The 21793-nt window shown below is 49.6% G+C and overlaps 1 protein-coding gene across 8 annotated transcripts in view; it reads left to right on the top strand.

The window, feature by feature from the left end:
* Nucleotides 1-21793, top strand: part of TTC7B (tetratricopeptide repeat domain 7B) — a 240733-nt gene that overhangs the window by 119478 nt on the left and 99462 nt on the right. For 7 of the 8 annotated variants that reach the window (XM_040227474.1, XM_040227473.1, XM_040227472.1 and 4 more), the window contains 2 exons: nt 1020-1083; nt 4846-4983. In XM_040227474.1, the coding sequence (XP_040083408.1) occupies nt 1020-1083; nt 4846-4983 (202 nt within the window). The remainder of the gene's footprint in view (nt 1-1019; nt 1084-4845; nt 4984-21793) is intronic. The other variant, XM_040227476.1, reaches the window with a different exon arrangement.

A 21793-nucleotide genomic window follows, 5' to 3' on the forward strand; every position in this document is an offset into this window, starting at 1 on the left:
TCATCTCCCAAAATCCAGGAGTTTGTTTGTTTGTTTTTAACCAAGTTAACGTCCTTTTTTTGGCCCTGCTGTACAGCATGCGGATCTTAGTTCCCCAGCCAGGGACTGAACCTGTGCCCCTGCGTTAGGAGCGTGGAGTCCTAACCGCCGACCAGCAGGGAAGTCCTTAACCAAGCTTATTCTTCCTGCATTCTGCTAGCATTCCACAAAACAAGAGTTGAGTTTGGCCCAACTTGTGATGCAATTCACAGTTCTACTCAAGGATTCTAGAGCTTTAGAATGGAGAAAATTGCAGGAAGTCTTTCAAAATGCTCAAATCAGAAAAAAAAATATGATATAGAGAATGGAGATCAGAGTTATGTTTGGTTTTTATTGTTCTATAATCCTGAGCAACACTGAGCCTAAAAGCCTTTCCTTTTAATCCAAGATGTCGAGTCTAGCTAAATTCCATAAAATTGATTAATAAGACAGTTCTTGTATGTTACCCCAAAATACAGCATGTGTGTTTCTGTAAGATAGCTCACTTAGCTCATGAAACTCTTACAGTATCCTAGGAATTATTCAAACTCTAAAATTGCTTCCAATCTCCTACTTCATTGAAATAACAATATACAATATGCCAGCTAGCAAGTAAGATATAAGAAGGGTACCGTGTACTGAAATGTCTGTAGTTTATAACTCATAATGGGTTTAGGAGAAAGTCTGTGTTATTGAGACAATGTCAGTTTGTACTTATCAAAATTTCTGCCCCTATAGTAGTCACAAATGTTACTTGGGCTTTTAACTTGGTTTCTACAGCTTTACCCTGTTACCTATTTAAATGCATAGTTAAAATGTATAAATTCCATAGATTACCACAGAAGTAAACAAATTAATTCAAGTGTCCATTATCCAGCATTTCTCATGGGTTCTATACTAGATAAAAATCTAGAAGCTGTTAGCATTCAGTCCTGCTCTTAGTTATATATTTTGTGTTACTTTGAAATTGCCGTATATCAAAGTGAATTTTCTTTATACAGCATTTTTTGTCCTCAAGAAAATACTGAAGAAGCCCTGTTGTTACTGCTGATTAGTGAATCAATGGTGAGTAGAATGTGTTTTTACATTTTTCTTTCTCCTATTCCTTTAGTCTCTGTTTTGATATGGTGACTCCATCAGGATAGTGACTCTTTCTTTGCAGAAACAAGAAGAGTACTTTCTGAAGGGGATACCTGGTGGGAAAAATAATTACAGTGGTTTAAAGAGAGATGTTTCTAATTCTTGGGCTGGCTAGAAATGGCCCTGGGTTGGCCTGAAGCATGAAGCTCCTCTTTGCCTTAGCAATTAGCAGGCATCTGAGTTCATTCATTTACCCACAAAGTACTGCTTGAACAAGAACACAGTTGCATATGGGTAACTACAGCTAAAATGACCATCAATGGAACCTTAAATGGTGGGTGGGGGAGAAGCCCTCAAGGGTCAACCTTTATGAGCCTTCTTCATTTGTCTTGGGAGGGAGAATCTGGGGGTGAAACAGTGGCTGTATTGAACCTTTGGTTTCCATAGCAGCAGCCTGATGAACCTGCCTTGTGTTCCCGCCCAGGTCCTCTCTCCAACCCCTGACCTGTTCCCTAGGCATTGCAGAGTCCCAGGCCAGGAGAGCCCACTCTGTTACCTGGTTCTGCTGTTGGGAGGGAGTTTTTGCCAGACCATCAGATTCCTTTGAGATGTTTTCTTAGTGTTTGGCCAGGAGATCGAATTTAGGTCTAGAATTTCATCATTCATCACTTACTGGGTTTCTTCTTAGCACGTCGCCAGGTGTGACGGCCCAGGTTGAAGCATGCCAGAGTAATATGGGTCATAGTAGTTAGTACCTTGGCACTTAAATGATGTGTGCTGAGCACCTGAGCAGAACAGCAAGCCCGGGGCTTGGAAGGTCCTGTGCCCACCTACTCATTTAGACAAGGGACTGGAGGCATCCTTCAGTGGCCTCCTGCTCCTTCTAGCAGACATTCTGTCTCCTTCCATAACTCCCAACCTGCTCGGCAGGCAGGAGGAAAAACAAGGAGAAAAAGGAGGTGTAACTAAAGCAAGAGAAGGTGGTCCCCTGCACTCCAAGCTTACAGTTTAAATGGAGGCATGAAATATCCTCTGGGGAAGAAGACTTAGAAACAGGTGCTGAGTGAAGAAGAGGCAGAAGAGGCTGGAGTTGGGCAGGGCGGGTAGCTTTCTTGCCTTAATTTAAAGCTTTGGGTTTTCTTTTTCTGTGAAATGGCCCTGAGATGTTTACAACAGGGAGACTGCTTGAGTTACCGAATCTTTTTATTTGGAAGCCCTTTGACGTCATTGGCTCCACTTCCTCTGAAGGATACAGGTCGCCTCCATGGCTCATCTTTCCTTGACTGTCAGCTGGTGACTGCGGATGGTGTCATTTACATGCTCTCCTCTGCCTTGGCACGGGCCAGCACCCGTGGCCTCCTGTAACTGGTCTTCAAACGAGCAGATTGCGCCGTGCTCCATCGTCAGTTCTGTGGTGGGGGGATGGGGTGGGGGCAGCACCCACTGCCATTCCCTCCTCCTCGAGGGGCTCTTCACAGCCTGCCGTTTGGCTTCCTTTGGGCAGTCTCGGTCAGTGACGTGGAACAGTGCTGAGAGCACGGTGACCGTGCACTTTTGACCTCTTGGACAATTCTGATTGAAAATGCCGTGTTCTGTTGTCAGGCTGTGTGCATTGCAGTTTGGAATTTGGGAAAGCTGGCGACGTCTCTAGAATGCATGCCCTCAGAGTAGATGTCTAACTTTCCTGCTCGCTCACTGCAGCGACAGACCCTAATAATACTCAAATTTCGGATCCCCTGGAGGCAGTCAAATTTGACTCTGTCGTATTTAATTTCCAGAAAATCTCTTCAGAGGATGATGAAATCCAAATGATGACAGTAAATAAGGACGAGGTTTGCCAACCAGGACGGTTATGTTCTCCCTGTAAATCATTCCATGGTTACGTAGGTAGAAATCTAAACTAAGTTGCCTTTGGAAGCCTTTTTTCATGTCCCTTGATTTTTTTTTCTTCCAGTTTTTAGACAGAAAATAGATGTGCTCAATTTCAGAACCAAAATGAGAATTGCTGTGTTGTGTATGTGTGTGTGTGTCTGAGAAAACTGTATTCTCCTCTGGTCCTGATTTTAACTTAGAAACATAAATTTGTCAATGGTCCCTCCGCCTACAAGAACTCATTTGGAGTTGAACTGTGTTCTTACCTCAAATCAAATTAGTTTCTCCAGGAGAAAGGAGTTATCAGAACTGTATTTTAGCACCATTACCACTGAGACAGCATTCTGGGATATTTATTATTTGTGGACCTGCTTGAGATTCTGTACTGTACCTTTTTAATCAAAAGGCACTGATAGACCTTCTCTTTAAAAAGAAAAAAGGAACGCATTTGGCATAACCTGAAAACCTTTCTTAAATAATGTTTTGTTGTGTTCCCTTCTCTCTCAGGTTGGTCTCAGTATGGAACAGTTGGAGCAAATAAATCAAATGAGACCACTGATAGCAGGCCCTATTTCTCTCTCTTTTGTTGGCTCCAAAGGCATTCCTAACCGGAAAAACTTACAATGAAATTTTCAAAAGCAGGCTTGTTTCCATAAGAGATGACTCACTTTGTAGGAAGTGGCCTGTCTCATATATTTCTTATTTGTCTTTGACATTTAAGAGGAAGGAGTTTTAAAATGAGTAAGTACTCATTTTAAGGAGGCTACAAGTCAATGCCTTGGACTCACACAAAAGAAAGCATCCGTCTCATTAGTGAGTGAGAAGGTGTGTGCATGGCCTTTCCAAGTGTCAGGCTGGAAGGTAAACGTTGGGCTGCCGGGACCAGTGACCCTGGTCCCTTGAGAGCCAGTTTCACAGGGAAAATGGAAGGGCCCTTTCTGTGTTCCTAGGGGTGGATAGGTCTGGAGCTTTCTGTTAATTAGAAGGGAAAAGAAGACAGGCAAAGTCTACCTTATTGGTACTGAACTCCCTGTTAGGGCGAAAAGGAAAATGAGCTACGTTTAGAGTCTCGAGTACATGTGATGTGTTTGGAGGAATTGGTGGAGGAATTGCAAAAGTAATGAAAACAAGTTGCCATGGAGAGCAGTTGATTTCTAGATAAATGAGACGAATAAGCTTGAATGCGCCTGCGGTATTTCTATGCTGAGCAGTGGGGGTGTGAAACAGACAAGCCTCCTTGTTCTTCCGAGTCCTCTGCACTAACATCTTTTAAAACCAAAGTCTGTTGGCTTCTTACTTTCTCTTCTACATCTTTTCTGTGCTTCCCTGAACAAAGTTGAATGAGTCTTTGTAGTCTTTTCCAGTGAAGCTATCATACAGAGATTCGAATGTTGCTTGGGTGAGAGAGGAAAAGGACGATACATCTCTGTAGGACTGATGTGCCCTGATAACAGCGTTTGGCAATAGGAAGTGTGGGGCTGGGGATTTTCTCCTGCTCTTTCATGTAGAGGAGAAGCAGGATCCATGAGTGAGACACAGCAGGGCTTCATCTGATGGACGATTCTGCTGCCCCCGAGCGCAGCTGTGTCTACTGCGTGGCTGGCTGTGAGCCTGAGCCCAGGAGAAACCACTGTGCTTGGCATCCACTCCTGAAGCTTCCTCCAGACGCCTGCCAATGCGGACAAGTGCCCTCCAGGCCTTCTGAGTCCTGCGGTGCTCTGGGGATCTTGAGTAAACGACCCCTTACTCACTCGTGCCCTTGTCCCCAGGCCCTCGGCAAGCTCTCAGGGGCAGCAGGCCCTGAATGGCTTCCCTGCACAAAGCGATAGCTGTGTGCACGGCCAGCTCACCAACTCTCTTCCGTGTTGTTTTCAGGCCAACCGGGACGCTGTGCTGAGCAGGATACCTGAGCACAAGAGCGACCGTCTCATCAGTTTACAGAGCGCATCTGTGGTCTATGATTTACTGACCATTGCTCTTGGAAGAAGAGGCCAGTATGAGATGCTGTCAGAGGTACAGCCCTTGAGTCTGGTTGACTTCCAGGCAGTGGGTGGTGCTGGCGGTGTGAGTGCTGGAGGAGCTGGGCGACCTGGTCTTCGCACACACACACACACACACACACACACACACACACCCCGCCCCCCTCACTGGCAGCCATGTACACTCGGGGCCCTCATCTAACTTTGGTTTCCTTCTCTGCAAAATGGGAATCAGGCTGCTCAATGCGGTAGTGGGATTCACTAGTGCTCACTTCCTACCGGTGGCCCATAAACCCACTGGGGCGGAGTTTGTGTGTAAGAGAAAGCAAGCGTTTCTCAGGCCGTTTCTTTTTCAGTGTGATTTCCATGCTGATCCCCATTCTCCCACCTGTGATATCAATTTCCTTGTAAAGCTGGTTTTATTTTATGTCAAGTTTTGAGGCATAACTACTGGCGCACTGGCGACTTCCGGCCCAGGGTGCGCGGAGTGAGCCGGCACTTCCGGCCCAGGGTGCGTCCAGTGAGGGGGACTTCCGGCCCAGGGTGCATCCAGTGAGGGGGACTTCCGGCCCAGGGTGCGTCGAGTGAACCCGTACAGGCTTAAGGGAGAGTAAGCGGTGCCTTCGTGTGTAGTCTTTCGCTCGTCCTGAGGAGACCCCGGTTGCTTACAGACGTTGCCGCCTCGTTCCCTCAGCTGCTGCGAGGCATTCAGGCTGGCGGCTGGACTGTTACAGTTTCGGAGAAGCTGGCTAGTCGGAGGCCATGCCTCTGCGGTACTGAGGGACTGCCCAGAACACCGATCCACCCCCGAGAGGCTGACTCAGTCACAGGGGCATTTCTCTCTTCCCCAGAGGAGTAAGAAGAAAAGGAGGAAAGAGAAACCACTCCTTTTGTTCAGATGAACCTTTCCACGGTATTCACCTTGTTTCCTCTAAATTTATGCGCGTTGCAGCGGCCTCCGGGCCCGCGGACGGGCAATGAGACACCGTCAGCCTGGCTGCCGTCGGGCGCGGCTCACCCTGTCGCCGCCGCTGCACCGCCGCTTTAGGCAGGGCCTCGGGGAGCAGACGAGCCTCCGTGGCTCCCATCTGTTTGCAGCCTTTGGTTTGGTGACTGTAAGGGCGACGGTTACTCAGGCTTCAGGAAAAAAAGGGGAAAAAAAGCCCCCCACAAACGGGCTCAGATGAAGCGACGCGCCCAGACGTTCCTGTCCCGGGGTGCGCACCGGGCACGTCCCAGGCCTGGGGTGGGCCCGCGGGCTTCGGCGGCCGGGGACCCTGTCCTCCTGGCCGGCTGAGTTCCTGTCCACCGCCTGCACCGGGGAGAGCGCCACGCAGCGCGCAGCTTACTTCTTTTCGGGTGGACTTCCCACCCCGCCCCGGCAACCGCGAAAAGCCTCGCGCGTCCAAGGCTGCGTGCGGCCTGCACGACCGCGCTCCTCCCATCGTGCGGCCACAGAACCGGCCCCCGGCTCGAAATTCGCCTGTGTCCGAAACAGGTGTGAGGAGGCCGGGGTGGCGGGCGTGGCGGACGGGCTGGGCGGCCGCTGCCCGCAGGCGTATCCTCGTGCCACGAGCGGCTCTGGCGGACGGCCGTCGCCTAGCGGCATTCCGCTGTGAGCCGGCGGCCCCCTGGCGTGTGCTGCGGGCCCCCTGGCGTGTGCTGCGGGCCCCCTGGCGTGTGCTGCGGCCTGGCGCGGAATCCGGGTCGCTCTCACCTTGACCTCACGCCTCGCTTGGTCCCGTGGTCACGCCCTGACACCCCAGGCCCCGGGCAGTCTGGTTGGTCGGCAGAGCCTTGATCGGAATTTCTCCGCACCAGTCGCATGGACCCTGTGGATACGGCGCGGGGTCGCCTTGAACAGTGGGAGCGTTTGGGGCCTTTTGGCTTTTGCGCCACGTCAGTGCTTTACGCGCTAAGAAAGTCAGTGGATCAAATACAGAAAATGGAGGACATTCGTTTTCTAAATCCCGTATATATGCAGGCCCCGATTCTGTGCTGGGGGCTGTGATTAGGGCTGGGGGTGCAGTATCTGGATCGAGGTGGGGTCCCTGCGGGTGAGTGACCCCTAGTCCAGAAGAGACAGCCAAAGCAGCAGGCACTCACCATCTGGGTGCCTGATGGGACAGTCTCCGTGCAGGTTCTGCATACAGTCACGAAGGATTTGAGTCCTCGGCCTTAGTTTTTCTTGCTATTTCTACTTGGGCTTGCAGATGGAGCTTTCCCCAGCAGACATTTGGTATCTGCGTTGTCTCAGATCTAAGTAGGGCTGTCGTGGGAGGAAGGCGAAAATGCAGAGCATCTCGCAGGCTAGGCCTGTCTTTGGAGAGCTCTCCTCCTGGGGACGGGGGCTCGGTCCACCCTTGGTTGACCACGGACACCCCCCACTGCCCTTTCCTCTCAGGTCCTACTGAAACTGTCCTGCTTCCCTCATTTGCTGCTGTTTTCTTTCTTTTTTCCTTCTCATTGGCCCTTCCATTTTCTGAGGACTTCAGGTTAAAAGGCTAAGTGAACTGTTTTTAATTGAGGTAAATTTATAAAACATATACTTAACCATTTTAGAAGGTTCAATACAGTGGCATTTAATACTGTCCTACTATTGGGCAATCATCACCTCTTAATTTCAAAACACTTTCATCACCCTGAAAGGAAACCCCATCCCCATAAGTATTTGTTCATCATTTCTCCTTCCTGCCAAGCCCTGTCAGCTGCTAATCTGATTTTTGACTCTGTGAATTTAGCTGTTTTGAATATAAGTCCCCAACATACAAAGGAGTTCCGTTCCGAGAGCGTGTTCGTAAGTCCAACATAGTCTAGATATCAACTAACACAGTTAGCTATATAGTACTGTACTGTAATGGGTTTCTAATACCTTTCACACAAATAATCCATTAAAAAAAAGTAGCAAAACATTTTAAATTTTACAGTACAGTACCTTGAAAACACACTAGTGCGTACAACCACTGGCATACAGAGGCTGGCCATCGAGTGAACAGGCAAGAAGAGTTATTGACTGGAGAGGGTTGAAGGGTCACCAGCGACGGGATGGAGGGCTGGCTGCAGCCTCACTCACACTTGGTACTGACGGGACACACACTTGCGTCTGTGAACGTGTGTGACTTGAAGGTCACATGTGGGTGACTTACTGTGTTTCATATGAATAGAGTCGTCCCGTATATGATCTTCTGAGCTTATTATGCTTTCACTGGCCTAATGTTTTCAGGTTCTTCTGTCTTCTAACGTGAATCCATCCTCTTGGCTGACAACATGCCATCGTATGGGTAGACTGAGATTTGTTTCTCCATTTGTCAGTTGGCAGGCATTTGACTGACAAAGAGTGCTGCGCTGGGGTAGCTAGGCTTTCAACTCCCTACAGCGCTGCTTTTTTCAGGGATTATCGTCGTCTCCATTCACGGTGTGGTAGTTCATATCCCATCTTCGTCTCGTGCATCGTCACCACAGTGGTCTTTCTTAAACACCCTCTGTTGAAAAACATTTCATGGCTTTTCCCCTTGCCCCTTCTTTTTCTCCCTCTTTTTATTTTGTTTTGCTTTCCTTTTCCTCCTAGAATGAAATTGACTTCATGGTCCTCCTGCCATAGGCAACGGCCCAGCAGACTCCTTGAAGAGTTGAACAATAGATACAGTATAGAAAAGGAACAAGTCACAGAGAATCCCACTCTTTAGAGACAGTTGAGTGCCCACTGACGTGTTAGAGATCAGCTTTTCATATCTCTTTTTTTTTTACACTTCATGAAACTTTTATTCAAAAATAGATACAGACAGTGACTGTACGTAACTTCATCATTTTATATAGCTGTATAGTATTCCATTGTTTGAGTGTATTAAAATTTATGTAACCAGTTCTGGTTTATAGTGATTTAGGATATTTCTAAATTTTGCCTTTAATAATGTTACATCATAATTTTGTTATAATTTTGAACCTATGCCTTATTGAGTAAATACATGTACATCTTTGTAAGTTTCAAGGAATGGAATAATATTATAAATGTTTTATTGTGAATATTCCCAATCATTCTTCTCTCCTCCATTGACACCACCCCCCCAGCCCAGCCACCTCAACGCCCAAACCTAAGTCAGCAACCTCATGTGTCCTGGACCCAGGCCCTGAAATCGGAGAGCTTGGGTTTGAGTTCCTGATTTGCCACTTACTAGTTACACGATTCCAGCAAGTCATTAACCTCTTATGCCTCAGTCTTGTGTTCTGTAAAACAGGGATAATACTCACACCCATCTCATATCATTCTGAGGCTTGTTTGCTAATCCATTCAAAGGGCTCAGAACAGAGCCCAGTGCGCAGATTGCATTAAACCACAGCCTCATGTCCCCACCACTCTGCACAGGACTTGCCCGGCACCAGGCAAGCAGCTAAGTATACAGGAGGGACCTGACCTTTACAGAAACTTCCAGTCATCAGGAACAAGCACATGGAGAGGCAGCCAATTAGAGAAGGCTGGATAGTGAAGGTGTGTTGACTGCAGGTAAAGGCTCTAGGCCAGGTGCCGTGGAGCTGGCCAGGTGGTCACCAGGGAGCATCGCAGCAGCCAATGTGTGAACTGGCTCCGCAAGGCCTGAGAGGAGTTAAAACATCGAAGAGCAGAGGGACAGCCTTACCATCAAGGTCAGAGAGGCGGGAGGGCAGAGAGGAGGAGAGGACACTGGGTGGAAAGTGTGGAGGCAGGTTGCCAGGCCCCGATATGCAGGGGTCACCTTTGTGCCGGCTGGGACCTTTCATGAACAGAGGAGTCAACACCACCAGGCTGCTGTGAGAGAGTGGTCTTGCCTCCTGCTCACCCCCTCCTCTCGCCCTCCTCCCTTTTCTTGTCCCCAAGCAACAGCAACACTCCTGCGTCAGGACCCGCTGACCCAGGTCCTCCTGCCAGCAGGAAGAGGCCGGGGTGACTGCCTCGGCTCCCAGCCAGTCTGCTCCTCGCCCCTCCTGTCACTGACAGCTTTGCATGGCTTGTAAGTGCTGTGCGGACTCTGCCCTTCAAGAGCTGTGCTTGGGGACCTCCTGGGTGGTCCCGTGCTTAAGATCCCATGCTTCTAATGCAGGGGGCGCCGATTCAATACTTGGTTGCGGAAGTAAGATCCCACATTCCCACTGAGCAGCGTGGCCAAAATAAAAATAAATATCTAAAAATTGAAAAACAGAACTCTGCTTACTCGGGGAGCAGAGCCACGTTCCTCTCTGTCTCTGTTGTTTGAGACAGAAGTCTCTTCTTGCATCTCGAGAAGGGCCACCTCTGTGTGTGCCCACACGATGCCCTTCTTTCTCTCGGGCGCTATTCAGCCAACTCCTGGGTGAGGAGCACGGTGTACAGAGGGAATTCAAACCAAAGGTGCGTCCCACCCTCATCCCGACAGGTTTAAATACTAGCGTGATGGTTGCCGTCCCTCCAGTGCTAGGCGTCTGTGTGTTTTTAAAGACTCACGTGGGGACTGCCCTGGTGGTCCAGTGGCTAATACTCTGTGCTCCCAACGCAGGGGGCCCAGGCTCAACCCCTGGTCAGGGAGCTGGATGCCACATGCCACAGCTAAGACCCAGCGCAACCAAATACATAAATTAAACAAAAAAGACTCATGTGAGCCCTGCTGAAAGGCTTGTGTAGGAAGGAACACTCCTTTCTCCCCGTTCGGTTCAAACAGTAGCACTAGTTGGCATGACAACCTGTGCTATTAAAAGTGGAGCAACAAGCACCGCTTTCCTTGCTTTTGAGAATGAACCCGAGCTGCGAAGGAGGCTTGTTTCTTGACTATTAATGGCTCCATTTTACCGGAACATTATGGGGTCTTTTGTGAAGGGTGTGTGTATCCCCTCTACTTAGACATGGCAGCTTTAAAGACAGAAATGGTATTTTTATCTTTCCCACTGAGCTCGTGTTCATTTGTTTATGGTAAATCTCAACAACTCTTGTAGTTCTGTGGGTAGAAATGTCTGGCTAGTACCGAAGGGACATTTACACATCCCTACCCCCCAAACATTTAATCAGGGAGCCTCGTGAAAAGCACTTGAAGGTCTAACTAAATCTGCTTACCTGGCCTACTGTTTGTTAGTTTACATGAGCGTTTGGTCTGTCATGCAGCCCCACTCTGCAGAAACCCAGCCTTGACCTGCGTGCCAGGGTCTCCGGAAGGTGTTAGGGCGGCCTGATGGCCTGGGAGCCACAGACTTCTGAGACAGGAAGGCAGGTGGTTTGGTTTCCGTGCTCAGTCACTAAAGTCGTGTCTGACTTTGCGACCCCGTGGACTGGAGCCTGCCAGGCTCCTCTGTCCATGGGGTTTTCCCAGCAAGAATACTGGAGTGGGGTGCCGTTTCCTTCTCTCGGGGATCTTCCCGACCCAGGGATCGAAGCCTTGTCTCCCGTGCCTCCCACACTGCAGGCACATTCTTTACTGCTGCGCCACCGGGGAAGCCTTGGTTTGTTACAGGTACCCAACAACAACTTGCTGAGTCTCCCAGTCCTTCAAAACCAGTGGACATTCTCATCCTGCTTTTCTTTGGTTTGGGGGTAAACTGTCCCTGGATGTGCAATGAGTGTAGCTTCCAGAGGTCGGCCCAAAGGTTAAAGGTCATTCACTTGGGAACTGGGTCACAGAGGAAGAGGTGGGCCCCACTTGGGACCGAGACTGACTGGTGCGGATCCCAGGTCTGGCCCGGCTTTGGGGGTCAGCCTCAAGAGGGATCAGCTCCACCATTTTTATTGACAGTCCTGCCCCAGAGAATCTCAGCCGCTGCACGGCCACTGGTACCTACAACCCCACCAACATGAATATGTTTTTGAATTAAGCTTCATTGTTTTCTTCTTACGGCCCTCAAGGAAAAAATTTTTTGCCTTAATGCCAAATTAACCTTTTAAATGTGTATAATTCAGCGGCATTAACTAGATTCACAGCACTGAGAAGCTATCATGTCTGTTTCCAAACTTGATCGTTATCTGCTAAGCAATGCTCCCCATTCCCGCAGCTTCCATAACCTGGTGCTTCTCAGCTAATTTCTGTGTCCATGAATCTTGCCTGTTCTGGGTACATTATATGCATGGAATCATATGTTTTGTTGATGTTTTGTTTCTGGCTGATTTCGGGTAGTCTAGTGTTTTCAAGGTTCAGTGTCATAAAGATATATCTGGTAGCGTAGATCAAAGTTCCACTCTTCTTCACAGCTGAGTAGTACCCACTGTGTGTGTAGGCCACACTTTGTTCATGCTTCTACTGATGGACACATGGATTGTTTTCACATTTTAGCTATTGTGAATAATGCTGCTATGGACACTGGTAGACACGTGTCTGAGTTCCTGTTTTCTTATATTCAAGAGTGAAATTGCCAGGTCATATGGTAATTCTTTTTTAACTTTCTGAAGAACTACCGAACTGTTTTTCACAGCAGCTGCACCATTTTGCATTCCAAACAGAAAGGCACAAGGATTCAAATTCCTCACCAACATGTGTATTTCTGTTGTTGTTTGTTTTTGTTCGTTTTATCATAGCCGTTCTGGTAACGGAAGCGGTACCTCGCTGTGTGTCTGCCTCCTGACTAATGACGCTGAACGTCTTTTCATGTGCGTCCTCGTCATTTGTGTATCTTGTCTGGACAGACGTCTGTTCAGGACGTTTGCCTGTGTCTCAGCTGGGTTGTTTGTCTTTTTGTTGTTGAGTTACGGGCGGTCTTTATTTAGTGTAGGTGAAAGTCTTGGCAGATGTATGATCTGCAAACATACTTTCCCATTCAGCGGTTGCCGTCCTCTTTCTTGAAAATGCTCTTTGACGCACACGAGTTTGCAGTTCCAGGGAAGCCTCGTGTTCATTTTTTTTCTTTTGTTGCTCTTGCTTTGGTGTTATATCTAAGAATCCATTGCCAAATCCAAGGTCATGAAGATTATTACCTATATTTTCCTATAAGAATTTTATGGTTTTTTTTTCTTTTTTAAGAAACTGTTTGGATTTGCTCATATGTGTAGCTTGTTGACCCATTTTGAGCTAATTTTTGTCTACCGTGTCAGGTGGGGCTCCAACCTCATTCTTTCACATGTGGAAATTCAGTTTTCCTGGCAACACTGTCTTAGAGGCTGTTCTTTCCCCCATTGGTTGGGTTTGGTGCCCTTGTCAACAGTCCATTAGGCAGCAGATGTGTGGGTGTATCTCCAGGCTTCCGTTCTGCCCTGTCGGTCTGCATGCTTATTCTTAGGACAGTCCACACTGTTTTTGTTGCCATTCCTTTATGATAAGCTTTAAAGTTGGGAAGCTGTGTTTCCCAACGTTGCTCTTTTTCAAGATTGCTTTGACTCTTCATTGTTTCTGTTATGGCATCAACTCTGGATTCTTTGTATTTCGCTGTGCTTCTCACAACGCCTCTTTCTTTCTCTGTGCCAGCCCCCCCTCCCCTCCTCCTGCCCCGGCCACATACACACACCTTACAGGCCATCGGAAAGAATAGATCCTGGCGCTGGATCTATGTTCAAGCGTTCACCGAGCGCCTATTTTGTATAAGACACACCCCTGGGGAGAACCTGGGGCTCCCTACTCCCCTCCTTAGGTCTTGCACGTGTTTGGGGGCACTCTGAGGTCCCTGGTGGTTGGAGCCAGGGGAGATGGAAAGACCAGAAGGTGAGTGCAGCTGAGGAGGGAGGAGGCTGAGGACTGAAATGCCCATTCCTTGAGTAAGTGGCTCATTTATAAGAATAGCAGAGAGCTACTCAGTGAAAGGATGGCTGGAGCAGTGTTTGCACAGAGCCCTGGGGACCCTTCACTCACTGTGCAAACTTTGTGGTTTTTTTTCATTCAAGAAGTATTTATTGAGAAGCTATCACCAGACATTATTCTGGATTTTGATGATATAGAGTAAACAAACAAACACCCCCCCCCAAAATCACTGTTCTCATAAAAATAACAAAAATAGAAAAAAAAAGCACCTGTAGGTGAAAGAGTATTTTTTAAGTTATGACATGTTGACTGACAACAAATCAGCAGTTACAATGGAAATCAGAAAATACTAAGAAAATACAGTCCACAGTCAGTCTAGAACTGTGTGCCCAGCAGAATTAGCATCCACAACAAGGCCAGATGGGTGAGTCATTAGGTGAAGACTGGCAGCCTCTCCCTCCGCTGCTGGCTGCTGTTCGGTTGCTAAGTCGTGTCTGACTCTTTGCGACCCCATGGACTGTATCCTGCCAGGCTCCTCTGTCCATGGGATTTTTCAGGCGTGAATACAGGTGTGGGTTGTCATTTCCTTCTCCAGGGGAGTCTTCCCAGATCAGGGATCGAACCCACGTCTCCCGCATTGGCAGGCGGCTTCTTTACCACTGAGCCACCTGGGAAGCCCGCCTCTTCCATTAATAGAGTCTAAATAAAAACACTTAAACTCCAGCGTCACCACCGTGCAGACTCGACCCAGTTGCTTCGTATAGCTGAAGGGAGAGTGTGCCGGAGGGTGGCGTCCAGTGTTCGTGCTCTATAATAAAGCCTGTGACCTTTGAAAAACAACCCACTCTCTACTCCTCCCGCTGTGGCCAGGGGCAGCGGTGGCCTCCAGTTTAAGCATTTGCCAAAGCAACAGAGCTAGAAACTCCTCTGCCGTATCACCGTTACAGGGCAAAAAGAGAAGCGGGAAGCGGGGGCATGGATGTGGGGTTAGCTCAATTTTATTTCCAACTTAAGGGGAGAAAACTTGAGCAAACCTTGACGGATGCTGTCTATATTTTCTCAAAGCTGGGTGGGAGGACTTTTATTTGTAGCTGAGAGTCCCATCAGCCTGCCTTTGTAGAAGCTTTTCTTGGCCCCAGACTCTTTGTAGAGTTGATCTCTTGAACTGTAATTTGTACTTTTATCAATATAGTTAGTTGCTTTAGAAATAAGGGCTCTGAGCTGAGCATCGTGAGACCTGGATTCTGATTTCAGGTGTGCCACTGTGTGACCCTGGGCAGGTTCTGTCTCTTCTCTGAGGCTTAGTTTCCACATCCTTAGTAAAGTATGAACAGGAAGAGATCATCTCAGAGGTCAGCACTTTCTCTGATTATGTCAATCCATGGGTTTAAGATAATGGTCTTAAAAATCTAAATTGCTTAGTTTTTTATTGCTAATGTTAAAACAAATGAAATATCATATACCATATTCAATTATTAAAAATTGTCACACAGCTGCCAGGAGTCACAGTGATTACTTGACTCATTAAGTAACTATGATGAAGCAAAGAAAACCTTCCTACTTGGTTGGCTGAAGAATCCAGTTTATGAGAACTTCTAGGAGGTGCCCGTCACGTCCACAGAGGTGAATAAGGGAGTTCACTGTGCTATTTGTTCTATTTTAATAGTGGTGGATTTCAGACTTCAGCTCCAGGCTAAATTTGGGGGGAGTATCTGATTATTGTATCCATCCCCCCTCCCCCACGGGTTTTTGGAGGCTGAAGCTCACCCTCGAATTCCAAAAATAGATGTTGGCGTTTCCTTGCTCGCGGTATCATACAGCCGGCACTGCCGTGCACCCGGTTCATGTCACTGGGCTGGGAAGGTAATTGCTAAACCCTTTTCTCTGTGCCAGAAGAACTTCTCATTCCTGGAGCCCCCTCAGAGATGGCTGATTGAGGAAGAGCCAAAATAGGGCACGGGAAAGGATGAGCTCTTGCTACCGAAAGGAAATCACAGTTTCGGAAGTGACATTTTGACTACCACTCAAATGATTAGGATGCCAGCTAGAGTCTAATAACTGTTCTCCCAGATATTCTTGGTATTAAATGAATGTTATCTGGGATTTCGCGAGGTGGCAGCAGGATGTTGACAGTGAGCGGGCCTCTCTTTCCTGGTAGAAAAATAACTGTCGCCAAACCCTCCTTTTCTCATGAGGGAGACGGTTTGGAGGTGATGCCATGTTGCATGTGGGTGACTCAGGGATATGTGGACCCTGGCCTGCACCGCCGTCTCTCCGCTGGACACTGGAAGAGGAGAAAGGCCAGCATCCAGCTCTCCTTCCCCTTTCCCGCTTGGGGGCTCCCTCTCACCCTCCTCTGCCTCCACTGGCACCCCGGTCCCGGGGCTCCCCACGGCAGACCTGGTCCTGCCGCAGCACCTGCTTCTCTGACGAAAGCAACACCAACAGCAACATGCTTATTGACTTTACCCTGCGCCAGCCACTCTTCTAAGCATTTTAAATTTTTATTTATTTGTTAGTATTTATTTTTGTGTCGAGCTGTGTGGCATGTGTGATTTTAGTTCCCTGTCCAGGGATCGAACCTGAGCCCCCGAATTGGAAGCACAGTCTTAACCGCGGGACTGGCAGGAAGTCTGTCTTCTGAGCGTTTTCATGCGTTCCTTCCTTTAACCCCACAGTGAGGCTCTGGCTGATAAGGGGGGAGCTGGCATGGAGTCAGCACGTCCTGTGCCTCTTCTCCAGCCACTGGCCTGCCTGGGCCTTGGTGACCGAGGCTGCCTCTTACGTGCACCCACTCCCATCTGGCTTCGCCCCCAAAAGCTTACATCTTCTTAAAAGTCCATTTTCATCTGCACTTCTCTTAGACTGGAGCCATTACTGAAATGTGTTACTTTGTAGCACATAGTCTCTTCCGACGGAGAAGGTGATGGCACCCCAACTCCACTTCTCTTGCCTGGAAAATCCCATGGACAGGGGAGCCTGGTGGGCTGCAGTCCATGGGGTCGCGAAGAGTCGGACACGACTGAGCGACTTCCCTTTCACTTTTCACTTTCATGCATTGGAGAAGGAAATGGCAACCCACTCCAGTGTTCTTGCCTGGAGAATCCCAGAGATGGGGGAGCCTGGTGGGCTGCTCTCTATGGGGTTGCACAGAGTCGGACATGACTGAAGTGACTTAGCAGTCTCTTCCCAATCTCCCTACTTTATTAAGACTGGAAATTTAAAATTTATGGACAAGATGTTATGCTATGATCTGCATCAAAATAATATGTTGGGGAGAAATGTGTTAGGGATATGCATGAAACAAGATTTAGAATTGAGGGGCTTCCCTGGTGGTCTGGTGGCTAAGCCTGCACTCCCAAGACAGCAGCCCAGGTTCAATCCCTGGTCAGGGAACTAGACCCCACATGTCATAACTAAGACAAGTGCAGCCAAATAAATAAATATTTCTTAAAAAAAGATTGAGAATTGAGTTGATAGTTGAAATAAGGTGACAGGTACTTGGGGTTTTATTTTGTTATTTCCCCGTCTTTGTCTTAGTTTGAAATTTTTCAATAGTAAAAATTTTTAAGAAGGAAGAAACTGGAAATTTTTACTCTATCACATACAGATATGACTAGGATGCTTAAAAGGTACAGTTAAACAGAATCAAGGTGAGCAAACACCTGGTCTAAGGAGCAGAGGCTGTGGATGGCAAATGCCCCGTGACCCTCCCAGCCCCCCTTGCACTTGGATGCGTTCTCTGGAAGAGGGTTTCCTTTGTGATGCTGACCTGCGGGGCTTCCCTGGTAGCTCAGCGGTACAGAACTCCACCTGCAATGCAGAAGACGCTGGTTCAGTCCCCGGGTCAGGAAGAAGCCCTGGAGGAGGGCCTGGCCACCCACTCCAGGACCCTTGCCTGGAGAATCCCACGGCCAGAGGGGCCTGGTGGGCTACTGTCCACGGGCTACTGTCCACGGGGTCGCAAAGAGTCGGACGCGACTGAGGTGACTGAGCGTGCACGCACGCCTGCTGACCACTGACCTGAGCCGCTTAGAGACTTATGTAACCTCAGCATTCACAGGCACGTTGAGGAGGACACGCTCCGTGGCTTAGCGGGATGCTTGGCATCAGGACCTCAGGAGCAGCTGGAGCTGTCTGGGCACTCTTCCGAGCCAGCTCTCAGAAAGGCTGCCAAGAGCCCTCAGGAGGACAGCCATCCGCTGTGAGGCCAGAGCTGGGATATTTCGGAATCAGCGCAAAGGGTTAATTTGTAATTGTTGGCTTGCATTTCCTGTCTGTCTTTATAGCACCCCTACAGCTTATACTGGAATGTGTGTTGTTACAGTAACGAGGAAGGGGTCTGAGCTGGGGGAGGCCTGTGAAAGGTCTGCACGTAGAGGAAACCACGGCCTGTCTTTATCAAACTGTGTGCCTTTGAGATGGCACTGCGGTGCTAGCGGACACCGTGAGATCTGTAGTTTCTTGAAAATCCTGCAAGCTGAAAAGACCCCAGTCCTCAGAGGACGCGGAAACAAGGGCATATTGCTGAATCTCAGGAATAGTTCAGGAAACGTGTGGCATTTTTAGGAGGCTTTTATTTAGCCAAACTTTGCTTTATGGGGTGAGAGGGGGCCTAGCCGTTCGAGCGGCTTGTCCGTAAGGAGCTCTCAGAGGCAGGGGGAGCTGTGGCCCCAGCTCTGCAGCAGACCGCTGGGCGTAGATCCTGCTCTCCCTGCGCTCTGAGCCCAGGCGCGGTCCTGTGTGGAGCTCCGCTCCGCCGCCCTCTCTGTAAGTGGAACAGTACCTGTGTGGACGTCATCACTGACTCGAGGGACATGAGTCTGAGCAAACTCCAGCAGACAGTGCTGCAGTCCATGGGGTCGAAAGGAGCCAGGCACGACTCAGTGACTGAACAACCGTCTGTTGGGCCTCGTCGGGTCACCTGACCAGGATGAGGCGGTTCTCATAAAGCAATCAGAACAGCGCCTGGCTGCAGTGTTAGCCAAGAGCTTGTGGCCTCAGCCGTCTGGGCTGCAGTAACAGAGTACCGCGGGCTGGGTCGCTTGTACATAAAAAGCTTTTAGTTCTCGTAGTTCTGGAGTCTGGGAAGTCCAAGAGCGTGACTGGCAGATTTGCTGTCTAGTAAAGGCTCACGTCCGGGTTGCAGACTGCCCACCGTGTCTGAAGGAGCAAGGGATCTCTCTGTGGCTCCACCCTCCTGACCAGGGTCCCCTAATGTCACATGGGGGGTTAGGTTTCAACGTATGAATTTTAGGGGGACACAAACATTCACTCCATACCACTTATTGGAAGTGTTAGTCACTCAGTCACGTCTGACTCTTCGCGACCCCGTGGACTGTAGCCCACCAGGCTCCTCTGTCCATGGGATTCTCCAGGGAAGAAGACTGGAGTGGGGTGCCGTTCCCTTCTCCAGGGGCTCTTCCTGACCCAGGGATCAAACCTGCCTCTCCTGCATCGGCAGGCGAATTCCTTACCACTGCTCCGCCTGGGGAGCTAGAGTATCCGCTTTATTATTTCCTTAGTAAGTGATATGGGCACCCCTGGTGGCTCAGGAGTAGAGAATCTGCCTGCCAGTGTAGGAGACAGGGATTCTGTCCCTGGGTCGGGAAGATCCCCTGGAGAAGGGCATGGCAACCCACTCCAGTGTTCTTGCCTGGAGAATCCCATGGACAGAGGAGCCTGGTGAGTTACAGTCCATGGCATCGGAAACAGTCGGACACGACTGAGCGACTTCACTTACACTTTTCACTTTCCTGCATTGGAGAAGGAAATGGCAACCCACTCCAGTGTTCTTGCCTGGAGAATCCCAGGGACGGGGGAGCCTGGTGGGCTGCCGTCTATGGGGTCGCACAGAGTCGGACACGACTGAAGCGACTCAGCAGCAGGGATCTGTGGTGAAGCCTAGATCCTTTGTTTCTGGCTGCTGTTCCGGTGACTCTCCTATTCTGGAAGGTTCGCAGGCAGAAGCAGTACAACTGCTTGTTGGGGGCTGGGAGGTAGGGCTTGTTATGAGTGGAGCCTGGGCACACCTTCATGGCCTTCAGTTCAGTTCAGTTGCTCAGTCGTGCCCCACTCTGCTACCCCATGGACTGCAGCACGCCAGGCCTCCCTGTCCATCACCAACTCCCGGAGCTTGCTCAGACTCATGTCCATCCAGTCGGTGATGCCATCCAGCCGGTGATGCCATCCAGCCATCTCAGCCTCTGTCGTCCCCTTCTCCGCCTGCCTTCAATCTTTCCCAGCATCAGAGTCTTTTCCAATGAGTCAGCTCTTTGAATGATGTAGCCAAAGTATTGGAGTTTCAGCTTCACCATCAGTCCTTCCAGTGAATATTCAGGACTGATCTTCTTTAGGATGGACTGGTTGGGTCTCCTTGCAGTCCAAGGGACTCTCAAGAATCTTCTCCAACACCACAGTTCAAAGTATCAATTCTTCAGCACTCAGCTTTCTTTATGGTCCAACTCTCACATCCATACATGACTACTGGAAAAACCATAGCCTTGACTAGATGGAACTTTGTTGGCAAAGTGATGTCTATGCTTTTTAATATGCTGTCTAGGTTCGTCATAGCTTTTCTTCCAAGGAGCGTCTTTTAATTTCATGGCTGCCGTCACCATCTGCAGTGATCTTGGAACCCATGACAAGGTTGTAGCTAACAGAGCCCAACTCATTCTTTCAAGCAGGAAAGGCATCTACCAGTGCAAACCATTTAGCATCCAGAACCCACGGAAGGCTCAAGATCAGGAGTGAACAGAGATTAAGGAGGCTCCTGCCCCAGTTTGGGAGGATACAGTTAAGTCTGGAGGGCTTCCACCGACCCGGCTGCTACTGTGGCCCCAGGCCCAGCCACAGAAACCAGCTTCCAGCAGCCGGCTCCCCTGCCCTGGCCTCTGGAGGCAGCTCTGTGGCGGGAGCCCCTGATTGGCCATACTCAGGTCACATGACACACTCCTATCTCTTTCCTTCTTCATTCACCCTTGGGCTTGGCTGCCAGGAAGGGGGAGTCTGTGCCCCTTTTATCCAGGGTGTCCTTCCCCCAGTTTCCCTGCCCGAAAGCAAAAAGAAGAGTTTTGAGGTGATTGATTGGCAGCCTCTCCTTTGAGGACCTCAACTAGGTGCTTCCCGAGCTCCTGGCGGCCCTGAGACTCTGTCTTTATGAGGGCTGCTATTTCCCTGGTGCACCTGGAATGGAGCTCTGTACCAGTTAAGCTTCCGTGAACGTTTCTCACTGAGGATGATGAGGGCGTTAGCCTCTGTCGCAGAAGAAAACAAGGATGCACGCTTGTTTATAGCGTCTGGCTTTTTGGTTCAGAACAGACTGTTTCAGCTATGAGCTCCTTTTGTTTATCAGGGAGACAGTTGATATTCATCATTCCCCTTAGCAAAGGAGGAAGAAAAGCACTCAAACCCTTGACTGTTTCTGTGTATACATTTAAGCGTTAGTGGTTGTGTTGCAGTGAACTAGCTGAGCGGAGCTGTTGGAACACACCTCCTCTCTGATCGTCGTCCACCTCCTCCGCACACACCGACTCCTTTCCCTCATTACGGCCGTGCGATCATCACTCTCATCCCGCATCCCCCTCCCCTAAATCAGTTTCCAGATTCTGTTGACTTTTCACTTTTTCTCCGTAACCCCTGGCCTCCCTGCATTTCCCCAGCCGTACCGCCCCACACCTGGGCCGAGTCTGCCCCCAGCACCCCATCCTGCTCGACCTTCTCAGTGAGCTGCCTTCCTCTCGTTTCCCCTCCTGCACTTCCTAGAGGCGCAGTCATGCCCGCTTGTTGCTGTCTATGTAGTGGAGCAGGTAAGAGGGCTCCGGGGCTCTGCCTTTCGGTGTCTGTGTTATGAGAGGTGAATCCAGAAGTAGCTAACACGCTGATAGTGCCTTAACCGAGTGCAGGTTAATTTCCTCCGCATGGCAGGAGGTCTGCAGCACCCCGCGGCCCCAGGCCGGCCCATCTCTCTGCTCAGGCATCCCGGAGAGGCACGTCTGCAGCACCCCACGGCCCCGGGCCGGCCCGTCTCTCTGCTCAGGCATCCCAGGGAGGCACGTCTGCAGCGCCCCGTGGCCCCAGGCCGGCCCATCTCTCTGCTCAGGCATCCCGGAGAGGCACATCTGCAGCGCCCCACGGTCCTGGGCCGGCCCGTCTCTCTGCTCAGGCATCCCAGGGAGGCACGTC

The sequence above is a fragment of the Oryx dammah genome, unplaced genomic scaffold (assembly GCF_014754425.2).
Source record: "Oryx dammah isolate SB20612 unplaced genomic scaffold, SCBI_Odam_1.1 HiC_scaffold_26, whole genome shotgun sequence".
Taxonomy (NCBI): domain Eukaryota; kingdom Metazoa; phylum Chordata; class Mammalia; order Artiodactyla; family Bovidae; genus Oryx; species Oryx dammah.